This window comes from Dendrobates tinctorius, unplaced genomic scaffold (genome assembly GCF_039654945.1).
Source record: "Dendrobates tinctorius isolate UK_male_01 unplaced genomic scaffold, ASM3965494v1 ptg000214l, whole genome shotgun sequence".
NCBI lineage: Eukaryota > Metazoa > Chordata > Amphibia > Anura > Dendrobatidae > Dendrobates > Dendrobates tinctorius.
This window is the reverse complement of record NW_027361881.1, coordinates 4,865,902-4,883,601: the sequence shown is the minus strand read 5'-3', so window position 1 is coordinate 4,883,601 and position 17,700 is coordinate 4,865,902. Positions and strand designations below refer to the sequence as shown.

Genomic DNA, 17,700 nt, shown 5'->3' with positions numbered 1-17,700 from the left:
ACTATTTTAGCTGGATGTGCATCTGAGGATGCACATTCAGATGATGTGTATTGTGGTGCAGAGACTCACGGGATCCCCACACCACAACAAATATCACCAGACAATCAAAGGTCAGCAGTTGACATCTGTGTGTCAGTCACATGCGGCACAAAGCAGTGACATCATGCGTTGCCCATGGCAGGCATGTCAAAATTAGCTGCAATTATCTGCACCCGCTACAGAAGAAGACGAGAAGGAAAGTGAGAAGAATAGTTCTTGTTTTTTTATATGTGTCATGGACCAACAGCAGAGCAGAGAACATAATTACAGGATGGGCCCAGGAGCAGGGACATTATACATTATGCCAAAGTGGTGGACATAGATTACTTGAAGAGGCCAGCATGGGGACATTATTACAGAAAGGAACCAAGGATGGGGGACATTATACCAGGAAGGGGCTCAGGATGGGGGATATTATAGCAGGGAAAGGGCCAGGATGGGGGTCATTATACCATGAGGGGGCACACAATGTTAGACATTATTTCTGGAAAGGGCACAGGATCGGGAACATTATTACCAGAAGGGGTTCAGGATGGAGGACATTACACCAGGATTGGGCCCAGGACCTTATAGTGCACTAATATAGGATGGGGACATTATTACATTACGGGGGAATAACAAATCTGTCTTTATTGGATTTAGAATGCTACAAGGGCTAATAATCTGACTAACATGTAGGTGGTAATCTAGGTCCAAATTTTGCATTGGGGCCCTTTGGACGCTAGCTACACCATTGGAGGGGTGCACTGTTCAGGACTAGCAGATATGGATAGACATTTACATGAGCAGCATTTTTGCCTCTTTTGCTGTGAGCATTCCTTCTGGTTTCAGATCAAGAGAACTTTTGCATTGTGTCAGTACATTTTTATTTAATCTTCAAATTTGTATTTCTTAGCAATGCTTTTAGTGAGAAAGTTACAAAAGAACAGCATTAAAGCATCACTCCACTTTTAAAATAAAAATTATTATACTCGAAGACTTGGCAGTATAATCGTTAGCAAAAAAAAAAACCTCCAAACAATTATTTAGGATATTGCTGACCGCTCAAAATCTCGGCGTAAATAGACAGCGTCCTTCTTCAGGGTCTTAGTGAGCTCTATAAGGTTCAATGTAGCAGCGCTATAAGGTCTTATGTCGCAGCATTATAAGGTCCTATGTCGCAGCACAATGTAATAATCAGGTACTGGGATGCAGTAGCACAAATGCTGCAGAGCAGGGATTGACTATATTTAATTATCCAACAGTAGTAAACTCCTCTCAGGAAGATGGCAGGAGAAAAGGGGAACAAAAACTAAACTGAATAACGGTTATTAAATTAGACAGTCTTTTGAGAACGGTTCACTTATCGTGGCTCCGGAGCCCGTCACTCTCTGAAGGTTCCATGGGTAGTAGAATGCCAAAGGCGGACGGTGCAGCGTCTTCGGGCGTCCCTGCCCAACACACGGTCCTGCTTCTGGTGGCAGCGGGCAGTCTCCAGTTTTGCCTGTTAAGCCCCTAGTCCATGTAACTTCGGAGCAATAAGATCAAGCTCTCCGCAAGGTTCCACTCAGCGTGTCTCTCTGGGTAGCAGCCATAATCTGAATGACTGCGCTTCAAAGCTCTGCCAGGCATGCTTCTCCCTGGATGTCATCCGACATCCGGACGTCCGTACCGCAATGCCCTGTCCCTCGCACTCTCCCCCTGCGCACCTGCCGGTATGGTTGAGTCTTTCACGCTGCCATCCTGTCTCTGCATGCTGCGGCCTACCACTCTCCTCACTGCGGCTGCGATCCGCACCTGCTCAGCGTTCTGGCGGTTATCTCCCCTCCATTCCCGCGCAGCCCCTTTTAGCTTACTTACCTTGGCCACGCCCCCTTCACCCAGGTTACCGGCTTGCTCTGGCTGCAATTCCATTCTCTCCAGCAGCCCGGTCCTCCCTTCTACAGCTATAAGGTCCTATGTCGCAGCACTATAAGGTCCTATGTCGCAGCGCTATAAGGTCCTATGTCGCAGCGCTATAAGGTCCTATGTCGCAGCGCTATAAGGTCCTATGTCGCAGCGCTATAAGGTCCTATGTCGCAGCGCTATAAGGTCCTATGTCGCAGCGCTATAAGGTTCTATGTCGCTCATGAAAAGAGCAACTTTGAACGATGAGCAGGATGCTAACTAGTTTTTTTGCTCTCCGCAGCTCAGACTTCGAGTGGTCCGAGCTGCAGATAAACAAGAAAAAATTCTAAAAGAGTGATTTAGAAAAACTATTCAACGGATAAGTCCTGCATTATAATCATTTTTCTTTTCTTTTTTTTTTTTTTTGTGCATTTTTGAAGCAGCAGATTTGGAAAATGCACAGCAAGTTAGTGGCGTGTAGATGTATCCTAAAGACATTGATGATCATCGGTCACGTTGCTTCCGTATTTCCTTGTTTCACATGTGAAAGGAAACTTTGATTTGATTACGGTATATAAATCTTTTCATTATGTATTAACACTGAGACACGCAATGTCCGTATCCCCGGAGGAAAGGTTATAACTTGTCTGGGGGGACGCTCGTCATACCTGATGACGTATGTAGGAAGCTTCCCCACGACAAGGCTGAGTCACTGAAATGTGGCTTGTGAGAGATCTTATTCCCTGCCGTGATCAATTTGCAGCCACTTCTCAGGAAGCCAAAGTGAAAACGTATCTTTCCATTAAGGTTTGACTGAAGCCCCAGTTCACACCGAAATGAGCACAATGGCCCGAGGAACGCAGCTCAGGACAAGACCTTTCCTAACTACCTAACTTAAGTCCGTCTTATTGGTGGTGGTAGATGTTCCAGAAGAAAAGATTCAATTGTGACGCCAAGTGATCTGCAGACCAACTATTCTGATTATGTTAAAAACATGGCTGCAGTTTCAGTTTATCAAGTATTTCCTGAGACTTCAATGCTTTAGAGGAAATACAGTTTTGCTCAAAGTTTACATACCCCGGCAGAATTTTTGCTTTCTTGGCCTTTTTGTCAGGAACGCCGCACTGCACTTGCTCACTGATACATGGTAATGTATGTGCCGTATTCCTGTATCCAAGAAGTATAATTTCTCCTTGCGGAGAATGACATGCTAAGCATGTCGAGATGAAGAGACTTAAAGCCACAATGCTCCTCTGGGAAATATGCTAATTATGCAAATTGTCTCTTCAGAGAGGAAGAGTTCTAGTCCTCTTCCTCTCTGAAGAGACAATTTGCATCCTGAGTAAGGCTAGTTTCACACTAGCGTTTATTCGACGCAGCGCACGGCGCCGCTAAGCCCCGCCCCCTGCCGGCTCCCTGCCCGCCCCATCCGGTCATAGCCGCCTACTATCGCACATGGACGCTTGCGATCTGCGCACCTTATCTTTAGCATAGGGTGCGCAGATCGTGCGCTGGCCGTGCGCTAGTAGGATTTTGGCGTGTGCCGCGCACTTTTGAAGGTGCGCCGTGCACGCCGAAATGCAACATGCTGCGTTCGGCACGCACAGGCGCACCTTCAAAAGTGCACAGCGCACGCCAAAATCCTACTGGTGCACGGCCAGCGCACGATCTGCGCACCCTATGCTAAAGATAGGGTGCGCAGATCGCAAGCGTCCATGTGCGATAGTAGGCGGCGATGACCGGATGGGGCGGTCAGGGGGCGGGGCTTAGCGGTGCCGTGCGCTGCGTCGAATAAACGCTAGTGTGAAACTAGCCTAAGAGAAACTGTGCTCTAAGATACCTGTGGAGCAGGGCAGCAGCGGTGAAGATGCGTGCTAGACCAACAGGACCTGAAACACATGACTTCTGGGGGCCTAAACTCCAGAGAGCTAGGAGCAGCAGGAAAACTCCTAGAAGTGTAACTACGGGACAAAGTTACCAAGGGGCATACACAGACGTAAACAGAACAGGCCGGGGTCAAAGCACGAGATAGCATGACAGTACCAAAGGATTAGACAGAACGGATAGTCAGGACATAGCAGCAGTCAGGAACCTGAGAAGCAGATACACAGCACAGAATCAAGAGACAAATCACAACAGGAGACAGAACCTGGTCAGAACCATATAAGCAAGCTAGAAGACAATCAGAAGGCACAGGCACACAGGGTTCACCACAAAAGTATAAGGCCAGATTCTCACTGCGCTATGGTAGTCCGTTTAACGGACTGCTATAGCGCGCTGGGATCATGACACAGACTATGAATGACCACACTAAACCTTTTTCTAAACACTAAACCTGCACTGGGATCATGACACTGAGACTATGAATGACAACACTAAACCTTTTTCTCCACTCATGGTTAGTGGTTAGGTGAAGCCATTTATTGTCAAACTACTGTGTTTTCTCTCTTTAAATCATGACAACCCAAAACATCCAAATGAACCTGATCAAAAGTTCACATACCCTGTTGATTTTGGCCTGATAGCATGCACAGAAGTTGACATAAATGGGTTTGAATGGCTACTAACGGTAACATCCTCACCTGTGACAAATGCCAGGAAAATTGTTCGGGATGCAAAGAAAAACCCACAAATAACATCAGCTGAAATACTGGACTCTCTGAAAACTAGCAGTGTGGCTGTTTCAAGATTCACAATAAGGCTACGTTCACACGTAGCGGAATGACCACGAGACGTCACGATCCCGCGAGAACGGACGCAATCGCGGTCATTCTCGCAAAAGATTACTGGGACCGGGAGCGTGGAGAACGGCGGGAAGGCTGCGCAGGACGCCGGAAGGTAAGAATAACAATATTTTTTATTTTAAATTCTATTTTTTACAGGTATATGGTGCACAGAGCCCGGAGGACAGTCTCCTCTCCTCCCGACCGTGGGGACTATCCGCAAATGTTCTGCTTACTTTTCGCATGGTGTGCACTGCCACATGTGGAAAGTAAGCAGAACAATGCATTCCAATGGGTGCGGGATCGCCGCGATTCCGCTAAATTAATAAGCATGCTGCGTTTGTACCGCAAAGCGATTCCGCCGCGGAAAAAAATGCAGCATTAGCACAGCATTGCAGAATCCCATAGGAATGCATGGGATGCTTATTTTTTGCGTTTTTTGCTGCAAAAGCGCGTTTAAAACCGCCGCGAAAATGCGAAAAAAACGCTACGTGTGAACTCAGCCTAAGGAGGCACTTGAACAAAAATGGGCTGCATGGTTGAGTCACCAGAAGAAAGCCATTCCTGAAAATGCCACAAAGTATCTCGCCTACAATACGCACAAGGCACAGAGACAAGTCTTAAACCTTCTGGAACAAGGTAATTTAGAGTGATGAGGCCAAAATTGAACTTTTAGGCCACAACCATAGATGTTACATTTGTAGAGAGGTCAACAAGGCCTATGATGAAAGGAAAACCATTCCTACTGTAAAGCACAGAGGTGGATCGCTGATGTTTTGGGAATGTGAGCTACAAAGGCACAGGAAACTTGGTCAAAGTTGAAGTAAAGATGAATGCAGCATGTTATCGTGAAATACTGTAGGCAAATTTGCAATCATCAGCCCGGGAGCTGTGCATGCAACGTACTTGGACGTTGCAACATTACAACAATCCCAAACACAAGGCCAAGTTGACCTGTCATTGGCTACAGCAGAACAAAGTGAAGGTTCTGGAGTGGCCATCTCAGTCTCCTGACCTCAATATCATTGAGCCACTCTGAAGAGATCTCAAGCACTCAGTTCATGCTAGAGCCAAGGAATTTACAGGAACTGGAGGCTTATTACTAATAAGAGTGGGCAGCTTTACCATCTGATAAAATAAAGAATCTCATCCACAACTACCACCAAAGACTTCAAGCTGCCAGTGATGTTGGTCGCCTCAAAAAGACTTTTTGAATCAGGGCTACCATCCAAGAACAATTGAAAACCAAATTACAAGAGCCACCAGAATGTCAAGGAATCACCTGCTACATTACAAAGCTAAAGAAGAGAATAACCTGGTGCTTCTAGTGGTCAGCTACAACCCAAATCTGGAGGTGCTAAGGGGAGCTGCATGGAAATTACAACCTTTACTACAAAAAGATGCCCGATTACAATCCATATTTCCAGACCCCCCACTACTGTGCTTTAGGCAGCCCCCAAATCTAAGAAGCATCATTGTCAGAAGCTCCCTGTTCTCTCCAACAGCTGGAGGAACCTTTCCTTGCAACCAGAAAAAATGTAAAACCTGTCCATCTATAATGACCACGGACAAGATAAAGATCCCCAATTCACATCAGGACTACCAGGTACTTTCAGCTGCATCACATCTAATGGGGTGTACTTAATTATTTGTACTAAATGTCCAACAGGGGGTCTGTATGTGGGGGAGACAGGGCAAAAGCTTAGAACAAGGATGAATGCTCATCGTCACACAATAAGAAAAAAAAGAATGGATCTACCTGTGGCAAAACATTTTTGTATGATGGACCACAACACCAGGGATATGAAATTACTGGTATTGAAAGGTAACTTCACATCTCAGAGAGAGAGACGAGTCTGTGAGTATAAATTTATGACGACCTTTCACACTCTCAGTGCTGGAATGAATGTGTCGCATGGATTTATGTCTTTTTACATCAATTAAGGAATTTGCTCCTAAGACCGTGTGGGGGCAACACAACACATTAGGAGACCTCAATCAGAGGACAATAAAACATCCGGACTCCTTATCTATGAACTGGTCCAATATTTATGTTTCTCCCTCTCCCATAATGACAATTCTGCTTCATGTCACTTGTCTCATCTATTGCATTTTTTCTGTGCTGTATTGTGCATAAATATGTGACTCTTCAGATGTTGTATTAGTCTTTGCCTGATGAAGAGACCTGAGGAGTCTGGAAAGCTGCAATGTATTACCATCTTTTCAGTTAGCCATTAAAAGGTATCAACCACTGAGGACTCTCAATTCTGAATATTTTTCTATCTACTGGCTAACACGGTACAAAGATATACATCTTTCCTGTATCAGAGATTGAAAAATTTGGAGAATTCTCGGGCTTCCGGTTAAATAAGAGTAAATGTGAGATTTTGTTTATGAGAAATGCTGAGAAACGAAGCCAGGGAAATAACATAATGGGTATCTCGAAAGCGACAACAACTTTAAAATACTTGGGAATAAATTTGGGAAAATCGCCGAAACAGATATATGATCTAAATTATAAACCAATTATCGATACAATAGAGAAAGAACTGGAAAGATGGGGGAGTTTACCCCTCTCACTACTAGGACGATGCCACCTAATCAAAATGATAAGTTTTGCAAGACTATTGTACCCATTGCAGACTATTCCAATGCTGATTCGGCACGTGGATGTTCTAAGACTGAATAAGGCCTTTTCTAAGTTCATATGGAGAGGGAGAAGGGCGAGACTTGCTTTGTGAACTTTAATGCGTTCAAAAGAGGGAGGGGGGTTGGATTTCCAAACATTAGAGGCTATAATCTCTCATGCTTAATGAGAAATGTAATTGGGTTAAAAAGACGGGCGTTATACCGATTTATACGCTAGAATCGGAATTTTGTAGTCCATGGGACCTGACTGCACTGCTTCACTCACCATTATCACATATTCCGCCAGATATTAAACACTCGGTAATCTGTAAGGACGCTATTGCCACATGGAAGGCAGTAAGGAAAAACCTGAAAATGTCTTGGAAGGTATCAAAACATCTTAATCCCTGGGCGTTCCCAGCTTTTAAATTAGGTAGAGAGAATAAATTATATACGGCATGGATACAAAAAGGTATACAAACGTTAGATGACTTAATGCACGTTCAGGACTGTCGTTGGCTGACGGGACCAGAGGTGATAGAGAAGCATAAATTGCCACGATTCCATCTGATGCTATATAGTCAATTAAAGCACTATGTATTAGATAATCTACAGGACGTGAGGAGGGAGATCGACTCTGAGGTGTGGGGGGATATGGTTTCCAGGGACATCGGGGATGTATCAATCTCCTCAATATATGGGGAACTGAGGGACACCCTGCGTCCATCAGGAACAGACAGAGTTTTTCACAAATGGGAAAAACACATACAAGATGGAGATCTTGATCATGAAATACTGCAAGGTTGGGAACTGGTAAGGAAACATATTATCAATGAGCAGTGGAGGGACAGCCAACTCCGGATAATGCACAAAATAATATGCAGATTTAATATACAGCCAACTCCACAAAAACCTGACAGGCAAACGAGTTGCCCTAAATGTAGCACACCTAAAACGAAACATGGAATATGGTAGTGCCCTAAAACACAAGAACTCTGGGTATAGACTCAAGACATGTATGTGTGGGATTTGGGTGGACATCGACCCACGAGCTGGTTGTTCTACTATACGACAGGTAAAACAAGAGATGGAAAATTGCATGATTTGTTTCACACCGTGACACTAGTAACAAAACGTTTAATTTTGCAAAATTGGCTTGCCAAAACACTTCCAGGGATGAAGGAGATAGGGGCAGGGCTGCTTTCTGTCTTGTATTTGGAAAAAAAAAAGGCAGAAAGATAAAATGACGGAAAAGTTTTTCAAAAAGTGGAGAGTGTTCATGGAATCGTTTCTGTCTACTGGAGAAATACAGGAGATAATGGTGTCTTTTATTAACTCAGATTGGTACATGTTAGAAGATTTAAGTGGTAATTTGGGTAAACTTAAATGTGTCATTTAGTAAATATATTAGAAAGGATAGATACAGAAATTGGCTGGTCAGAGTATAGCCACTTTGAGCGAGTAGATTTGTGGACATATGGGGTTAAGTTATTGTTTGTGCAATATTGTTTTTGATTGACCTAATATTATATATACGCTTAGACTGTATAAAGTGTCCTTTATCCTATGGCACTGTATACATTGGTCAATATGCTGTATTTGTCAAAAATCCAATATAAAAGATGTTTAAAAAGAAAAAAGAAATGGGGTATGTAAACTTTTGATAATAGTCATTTGGATGTTTAGGGTTGTCTTTATGATTTAAAAAGAGAAAACAGTAGTTTGACAATAAATGACTTAAACCAACCACTAAAGCACTAAATTCATATAACTAAACACACCATATAGATTCACCAGCAAACAACACATCTGTACTTGGGAATGATCTAGCAAAAGGTTGTAAATTTTTGCACGCAGAATTCTTTCAAAATGTTGCCATTTTTGAAGTCTAAAATAAAAATTGGTGTCAAAAGTGATAAATGTCTGTGTTATTTAACGCATTCACCTGTTCTTACGTGACAGCAGCTTTAAACATTGAGCCAAACAACGTCTAAGTAGGTTGTGGGACCAAACTAATGAAGGGGGAGGCAGGAGAAGAAAAGCAACGAAGGACAGGTCACGGCCATAAGAGAAAGCAGCGCTCATATACTCGTGGCAAACACAAAAGATGCATCAGCCTTGTGTTTTTGCAGTGAGACTGATGCACACTGTGAATACAAATACAACAAGCCCATATACTGGGAAGCGCCTGTCTGTATCCTGTTCATTCAGACACTGTTCACATGTTCAGGTTTTGAATACATTAGATAGGGACTGCTTCGTGAAGGGTTACCGTGAAGTGGTGAAGCAGCTTGGTATGTATTTTTTGCAAAAAATGTGTCGACTAAATACCCTGTATTTGTTATACAGCACTTGCTGATTACTTTTATATGTTTTTTACTGCAGAGTATTTTTTCAAATTTGCCATTTTGTGCTCTCTTGTTGTGGTTCACACTGTGAATACAGTATGTAGATTATGGGCCCTTTGGATGACTTTTATTCCTCTCTATGTGGCACGTGTATCAAGGCAATGAGAGTTGTGATTACTGAACCAACCTCCATGTCCTCCAGCACAACAAATGGTGGAAACTGACATGAGGGTGGAGACATGATGGTGGTGTGCTGACGTGATGATATCTGTTATCAGTTGCTCTAGACATATTACTGATTTTTTTAAACAAACTTTACCTTTTATCACCTATCACGCCGATTCTTTAGGTGTCTTTTGTTTTGTTTTTCTGAGCTCCGACAAAGCTTATGGCAAAGACATGTACATACCTTCTTCAGGATGATGGACACCGACCTCTGATCAGCAGTCAGGCCAAACGTTTCGTCTTCGTTCCCAGACAATATAGAAAAGTCTGTGATTTTATTCTCCTGGTCCTCATCCCGATCGGTGGCAATGAGGGTTGTGATGACTGCACCAACCTCTATGTCCTCCGGCACAACAAATGGTGGAAACTGGGAAGAAAGACCTAGATGAATAGACTGCCGTGTGGGATAGTAATAAGAGGGTCTGCATGAACCTACCCTACGTACGTAAGGTTTATTGCTATGTAGGACTATATATGCACAATCATATAATTGGGCTATCTCGTCTATCTCGTTGTGCTAAATCTGTAGCATGGCCTGCGAAAATTCCCAGCCTATGTTGCCTCTGCTGATACCAGCCCTGGCTTAATTTAGGACAATACCAGATGTTGCGCCAGTGGTCATAAGGGTTCATCTGTTGACATTAAGCGCTTTCTTAAGGAGTTGTACCAAGTTTTAAAGTTATCTACTATCCAGAAAAAGTGGAGTCCTGTGCTGCTATAGAAATACTGGATTGTAGGTGTCGTGCTCGACCATTTACACAGGGCTCTTCAGAGCTGCATTCCTGGGAAATCACAGTAAGTTTGAAGGATAAGTGATAACTTCAAAACTTGCTACCACATGTTTATAATAGGAGTGGTTGCAGATATCCTCTAGGAGTTAGAAAACTTAAAGGGGCCTTTTGGGTCACTATAATTTGTTCGATTAATGTATGTATTTGGACTGAAAATAGTAATTCCAATCAGGTTTGTTTTTTGCACCGTTTGCCTTCTACAGCCTCTGTATTGCACTGTCTATTTCACTACTGCCTGCAGAAGGAGTGAACTGAGAATACAGCAGTGAGCACTTTCTTTCAGAGAGTTTCTAACGCTTTCCTGCTAGTCTCAGCAGATTTATGGCCACAGACCACATCAAAGTTGGATGTGTAGGGAAATAATGAGCCTGAAAAAGTCAAATGGTGCAAAATGCTTAAGACATTGAAGACGTCGTATTCCAGGGAGCTGAATTGCAATCCTAAACGTATCCACTCACTGGTCACCATCATTATAGAGATACAATCTCAGTCGTAATTGCGGTCCAACAAGGAAAAGCAAAATAAAGGGAGCGCGAATCAGTTGTATGCATTGCTTGGGAAGTGAGAAGATATAGATGTCCAGCATCATTCAAGTGATACATAATTTTGGCAGAACAAGAAAAATGCAACGACTTACAGGAAAATTGGAACATTAGGCATGAAGCTAACTTTGCGTTTTTTCCCGTATCATAAAATGAGGGCATTTTTGCAAGGATGTGGGTGCAAACTTTGTGACTTTCCGCTGCGCAGAAGAAAGATTGCATTATTGCAAGTTAAATGTACTGTTACAGGTGCGTGTTGACTCAGTGTATACTTCCACAACGAGGTGTGAACAAAACCCAATTATACTACGTACGGACCAGAAAGACGCATCATGTACTGGTGAGAGTTATTGGGTGATGGGAGTGAATGGACGCTCATCATGGTGAATAACAAGATAACCATTTATGAAGTGATTATGAAGGCACAGGCGGGGGCGGAGGAGGGTTACACACAATAAATCCTCTCTGGCAGAAATCAATAAAAACAATCTGAGTCGTACATGTCCCCCGTTACGAGCCGCGTCTCCTGTCTGATGTGTCTGTTACATCTTGTTCCTGGATTTAAGTACCTGGTGCTGTACTGGCACAACGGCGAGCGGAAGTGTGAAAGTTTTCATAGAAGACCCTAAACCAGAGACGAAACTCTAAAGCAGGGTTTGGACCCTAAACCGGACTCTAAACCAGAGGCCGGACCCTAAATCAATCTTTGTAATCACAGGCGACTGTGGCATCCATGTCTGTTGTAACAGATAACTTTACATTTTCTATCTTTCCATAGAGAAAATAACATTGCAGCCGAACGGGATTAGCAGTTTTAGATCATCCTGTGTCACGGATCATAACCGTATTCTGGTGCACAGATATAGATAATAACAGTACATATTAAAGGGGTTTTCCGTATGCTAGAGATGGCTCATAGATCGGTGGGCGTCCGACAGCTGAGACCAGCACCGATCAGCAGATACATATATTTTTATTTCTAATTCTAGGAGTTTCAGCTCCAAAAATCCTTGGTGGGCTTCTCCTCTTACCTGATTCATCACAAAAACCGGAGGATTGTTATTTATGTCCTTCACATCAATGATCACCGTGCAGCTGCTGCTTAGTCCTGGAGATGAATGATAGAAAGATTCAGCAAAAGATTTACAAAAACTAATATTGCAGAGACAGATGGAAATGATGGCGCTCCGATGTAAAAGTCCTACCTGCACCCATTTTGTAATTAATGCTGAATTCCCATACTAGGACGTGTGATGACATCTATACTATACTAGCTGAAGAGCCCGGCGCTGCCCGGGCATAGTAACTAACTGTGGTTAGTTATAGCAAATTATAATTATTATCCATCCCATAGTCCCGTGCCCATATACCCATCATACATATCCATAATCCCATAGGCCCGTGCCCATATACCCATCATACATATCCTTCATCTCATACTCCCGTGCCCATATACCATCATACATATCCTCCATCCCATAGTCCCGTGCCCATATACCCATCATACATATCCACCATCCCATAGGCCCGTGCCCATATACCCATCATACATATCCTCCATCCCATAGTCCAGTGCCCATATACCCATCATACATATCCTTCATCTCATAGTCCCGTGCCCATATACCCATCATACATATCCTCCATCCCATAGTTCCGTGCCCATATACCCATCATACATATCCTCCATCCCATAGTTCCGTGCCCATATACCCATCATACATATCCTCCATCCCATAGTCGAGTGCCCATATACCCATCACACATCCTCCATCCCATAGTCGAGTGCCCATATACCCATCACACATCCTCCATCCCATAGTCCCGTGCCCATATACCCATCACACATCCTCCATCCCATAGTCCCGTGCCCATATACCCATCATACATATCCTCCATCCCATAGTCGAGTGCCCATATACCCATCACACATCCTCCATCCCATAGTTCCGTGCCCATATACCCATCACACATCCTCCATCCCATAGTCCCGTGCCCATATACCCATCATACATATCCTCCATCCCATAGTCCCGTGCCCATATACCCATCACACATCCTCCATCCCATAGTCCCGTGCCCATATACCCATCATACATATTCGCCATCCCATAGTCGAGTGCCCATATACCCATCACACATCCTCCATCCCATAGTCCCGAGCCCATATACCCATCATACATATCCTCCATCCCATAGTCCCGTGCCCATATACCCATCATACATATCCTCCATCCCATAGTCCCGTGCCCATATACCCATCATACATATCCGCCATCCCATAGGCAACCATTATGACATCATAATGAGCGGCGGGGCTTGCAACCTATGATGACATCAGCGTCGCCATGGCAACCATTATGACATCATAATGAGGGGCGGGGCTTGATACACACACTTTTTCCCCATTATGTAGATAGGGGCAAAATTGTTTGGTGAATTGGAACGCGCGCGATTAAAATTTCGCCTCACAACATAGGCTAGGACGCTCTCGGGGTCCAGACGTGTGACTGTGCCAAATTTTGTGGCTGTAGCTGCGACGGTGTGGATGCCAATCCCGGACATACATACATACATACATACATACACACACACACACACTTGGACTTTATATATTAGATGGAGAAAAGTATTGGGACACACATTCATTGCATTCAGGACTTTAATTCGGACCTGCTGGCACCCTTATCCCCCCGGTGTATAAAATCCGCCCCCCGGTGAACAGCATCCGGACCCTTATCCCCTATTGTATAACAACATCTAGCCCCTTTCCCCCCCATGTATACCACTCGGCGCCTCACCTCCGATGTACAACATCCTGTCTTTCAGCCCCCATTGTATACCATCCTGCTTCTCACCCACAGGTGTCTAACATCCAGTCCCTCACCCCCCCAGTGTATAACATCTGGCCATTCACCCCCCTAGTGTATAACATCCTGCCTTTCACCCCCGCTGTATAAAATCCTGCCCCTCATCCCCCGGTGTATGACATGCGGCTCCCCGGTGTATAACATCCTGCCCCTCACCCTCAAGTGTATAACATGTGCCCCCCCGGTGTATAACATCCTGCCCCCTCCATGTATACCATTTGGCCCCTCACCCCTCATGTATACCATTAGGCCCCTCACCCCTGATGTACAACATCCTGCCTTTCACCCCCTATTGTATACCATCCTGCCCCTCCCTCACCCCCCCCCCCCCCCGGTATATAACCTCAGCCCACCCCATGCCATCTGCCTTTACTACCATGTGACAGAGCAGCCGGTGGTGCAGAGCTCACTGACACCAGCGTGATCCTGTAATAGGAGAAACGGGTGTAACAAGTCCGTTCAGGGCATTTCTTCCCCCATCAGCTGTAAGTGATATTACTAAGATGTGGTAGGAACCTCAGCTCCTCAGCCATGAAGAGTAGACCCCGTAATGTTAAAGAACGGGGGGCTGAGTGTCAGATGGAGTGGTGTGAAGCTGCCACCACTGGACTCTGGAGATGTGCAGTGATGGATCACACTTCTCTATCTGCGTCTGATGGAGGAGTCTGGGTTTGGTGATTACTAGAGGACATTGTGGCCGCTGTACATATGATGGAGGGGGATAATGCTCTGGGCTGCTATCAGGGGGCGGCCTCAGACCCTCAGATTCAGTGATAGGGAATCTTAATCTTCAGCACAAAACATTGTACCGAATTATAGATTCCACCTGAGCTAACACTTTGGTGCAGGCCCTTCTACGCTAAGTTCACGTTGGCGTTTGAGTCCGCAGGGTGGTGCTGCGGACTTCTTTCCTTAAAGCTCCGCCTACATCCGCATGGCTCCGCCTACTTCCGCATGCGTCCTGCATATTTATCTTTAACATTGGGTACGCAGAGACATGCGTTGTATGCGAACTCAAGAAAATTCAGCATGTTGCGTTCGACGAGCACATCAAAACGCCGTACGCGGATCCTTCCAATGCGTGTCCCTGCGTACTCAATGTTAAAGATGTGTACGCAGGACGCGTACGGAAGTAGGCGGAGCTTTAAGTAAATAAGTCCTCAGCAACACGCTGCGGACTCAAGCGCTAATGTGAAACCGGCCTTACATTCCAGCGCGCCTCTATTGCCGAGCACCGCGCTGCGTTTTACGTTGCACAGTCAGATATTAACAATAAGAGCATATTCCACTAATGCAGAAGGATAGACGGCATGTTTGAGAGCTGGACAAAACCGCATGAAGGTGAAAATGCCCATTTTATTCCATTGATAAGAAATTATTAAAAATAAGAGCACGTCTAACTGTGTAACGTATAGCTGAGTTTACAAGAGACCTGGAGTGAGGTGCATCTCTCGAGGAGACGCGTGTGCCGGCATATGGGTGCCCCCCCTCTGTTGGTAATAGACCTTAGATTTTCTGCAGCAGATGGTGGAGGGAACGTGGATGTGATGATGTGGGCTGCTGTTTAGTGACTGCAGACAGACACGTGAGGGAGGATTAATTGGCAAATCTCATAATAACGCACTCGATAACTTAGGCTGGAGAGGCTTTCTCACCGCCGCGCTGCTCAATACCTCGTCTCCATTATGCTCCTATAATGTGCCAGCGATTGTTCAAGATGTTGTAAGTAGCTTAAAATCTACAGGAGAACTCGTCTGTTCTGCAACTAATGGACAGTAGAAATGCAAGACCTAGACATGTAACAAGAAAGGACGGAAAGTCTATTTACGTGTGCATCGGACGAGATGTTCTGATGGACAACGGGGTCTTCAGCTTTACATTCAAACCTGAACATGTCTGCAAGTGACGAGCACTTCAGATGAACGTGAAAAATCTGTACCATGGTCAATAAAAGACGCTGGAGAATGGTGGTTAGGGCCTCTTACCTCCTTCAGCCCCGCCAAGATCAGCGGCCATCACTTCTAGAATGTATCTCCTTGCAATCTCCGGCGATAGACTGTCATCCAGCAATCTTATGTGCCCTGTGCTGTCTCCAATCTGAAATACGTGATCGCTGGGCAGCGGGGGCTCCTGACTCACAATCCGGTAACATATCTGTGCGTTACTAGATCCTGGTTCATCAGCATCTTCAGCCTTAAGCTCAATGACAAGCAATCCTGTAACATATGAATTATTATAAATCACAAGTCCGGCCACCTTCAGTTCTTATGAAGACCAGTTATGTCCAGTCTACAAGTCCATAAACTTCTGAGAAAGTTACTCCTTAATTGACCACAAGATCCTAAAAGTGACGTAAAACATTCAGCCCTTTTTTGTGTTGGGAATCATCCTTAGTTTCATTTGAGGGAAGATGGAAATAACGTATAACAGGTAGGACAGGGAGCAGCAGAACAACCAGACCCATATTACTGCTACGGTGGAAATCCACTACCAGCTGTGACTCTCTATGAAGGAGCGTAGAAACACAGCCAGCCGCAATAAATAAATGGGAGCTATATATCAGCTCCTGAGAGTACCCACCTTTAGCTGTTGTCTCTGTCATTTCCACATGATAGATATCCTGGGAGAACACAGGTCCATTGTCATTCTCATCCACTACTGCAATAGTTATCTCCAGGGGGTCGCTATACAGGACATTGTCTACATTCAGAGCCGATGCTTGGATCTGATACTATGGTGCAAAAGAACAAAAAAATAGCAAAAACAGGAGGAACTAACTTACCGTATTTTTTGCTTTATAAGACGCTCCGGATTATAAGCCGCACCCAAAATTTTGAGCAGAAAAATAGGAAAAAAAAGGTTTTTTTAATAAAATGGTGGTGCTTCTTATAATCCAGGCGTCTTATTGCTTACCACTCTGTCCCCGGGGTGCTGTCACCCGCTCTGTCCCCGGGGTGCTGTCGCCCACTCTTTACCTGGTGTTGCCGGGTGCTGCCGCCGCGCTGGGTCCCCCGGGTGCTGCCGCCGGGCTCTGTCCCTTGCTGCGTCGGGGGTTCTGACGTTCCTTTCATGCCTGTGCGTGGATTGCTTCCTGGAAAATGGCCGCCGCGCAAGCGCAGATGGAGATCTTGGCATTGAAATCTCGGGAGAGCAAGGGACAGAGCCCGGGGGCGGCGGCAGCACCTGGGGGACCCAGCGCGGCGGCAGCACCCAGGACACCCAGCGCGGTGGCGGCAATTAACGGACACCCGCAGCGGCAGCACCAAAAAAGGTATGCTTGCATTGTAAGACGCACCCCTGTTTTCCCCCAAAATTTTGGGGAAAAAAAGTGCGTCATACAAAGCGAAAAATACGGTACATCATAAGAAATCTAATAGTATGTAATCCAAGCTACTTACAGTAGCATGTAAAGGTTTGGGCACCCCTGGTCAAAATTACTGTTATTGTGAACAGTTAAGCAAGATGAAGATGAAATGATCGCTTAAAGGCCTAAAGTTACAGATGACACATTTCCTTTGTATTTTAGGCACAAAAAAAAAAAAAAACACAAACAGAAAAATGTTTCCTTTTTCACATTTAAAAAAAGGAAGATGGTCTGATGCACAAGTTTGGGCACTTTGCATTGTTAGTACGTAGCAGCACCCCCTTTTGCAAGTATCCAAGCTTGT

General features: G+C 44.8%; 1 protein-coding gene across 1 annotated transcript in view; it reads right to left on the bottom strand.

Moving 5' to 3' along the window:
• CDH16 (cadherin 16) overlaps window positions 1-17,700 on the bottom strand; it is a 78,869-nt gene that overhangs the window by 30,129 nt on the left and 31,040 nt on the right. Inside the window, exons 8-11 of the mRNA XM_073555043.1 lie at window positions 16,613-16,763; window positions 16,018-16,248; window positions 12,194-12,270; window positions 10,014-10,196 (exon numbers count right to left, since the gene is read on the bottom strand). Coding sequence (XP_073411144.1) covers window positions 10,014-10,196; window positions 12,194-12,270; window positions 16,018-16,248; window positions 16,613-16,763 — 642 coding nt within the window. The remainder of the gene's footprint in view (window positions 1-10,013; window positions 10,197-12,193; window positions 12,271-16,017; window positions 16,249-16,612; window positions 16,764-17,700) is intronic.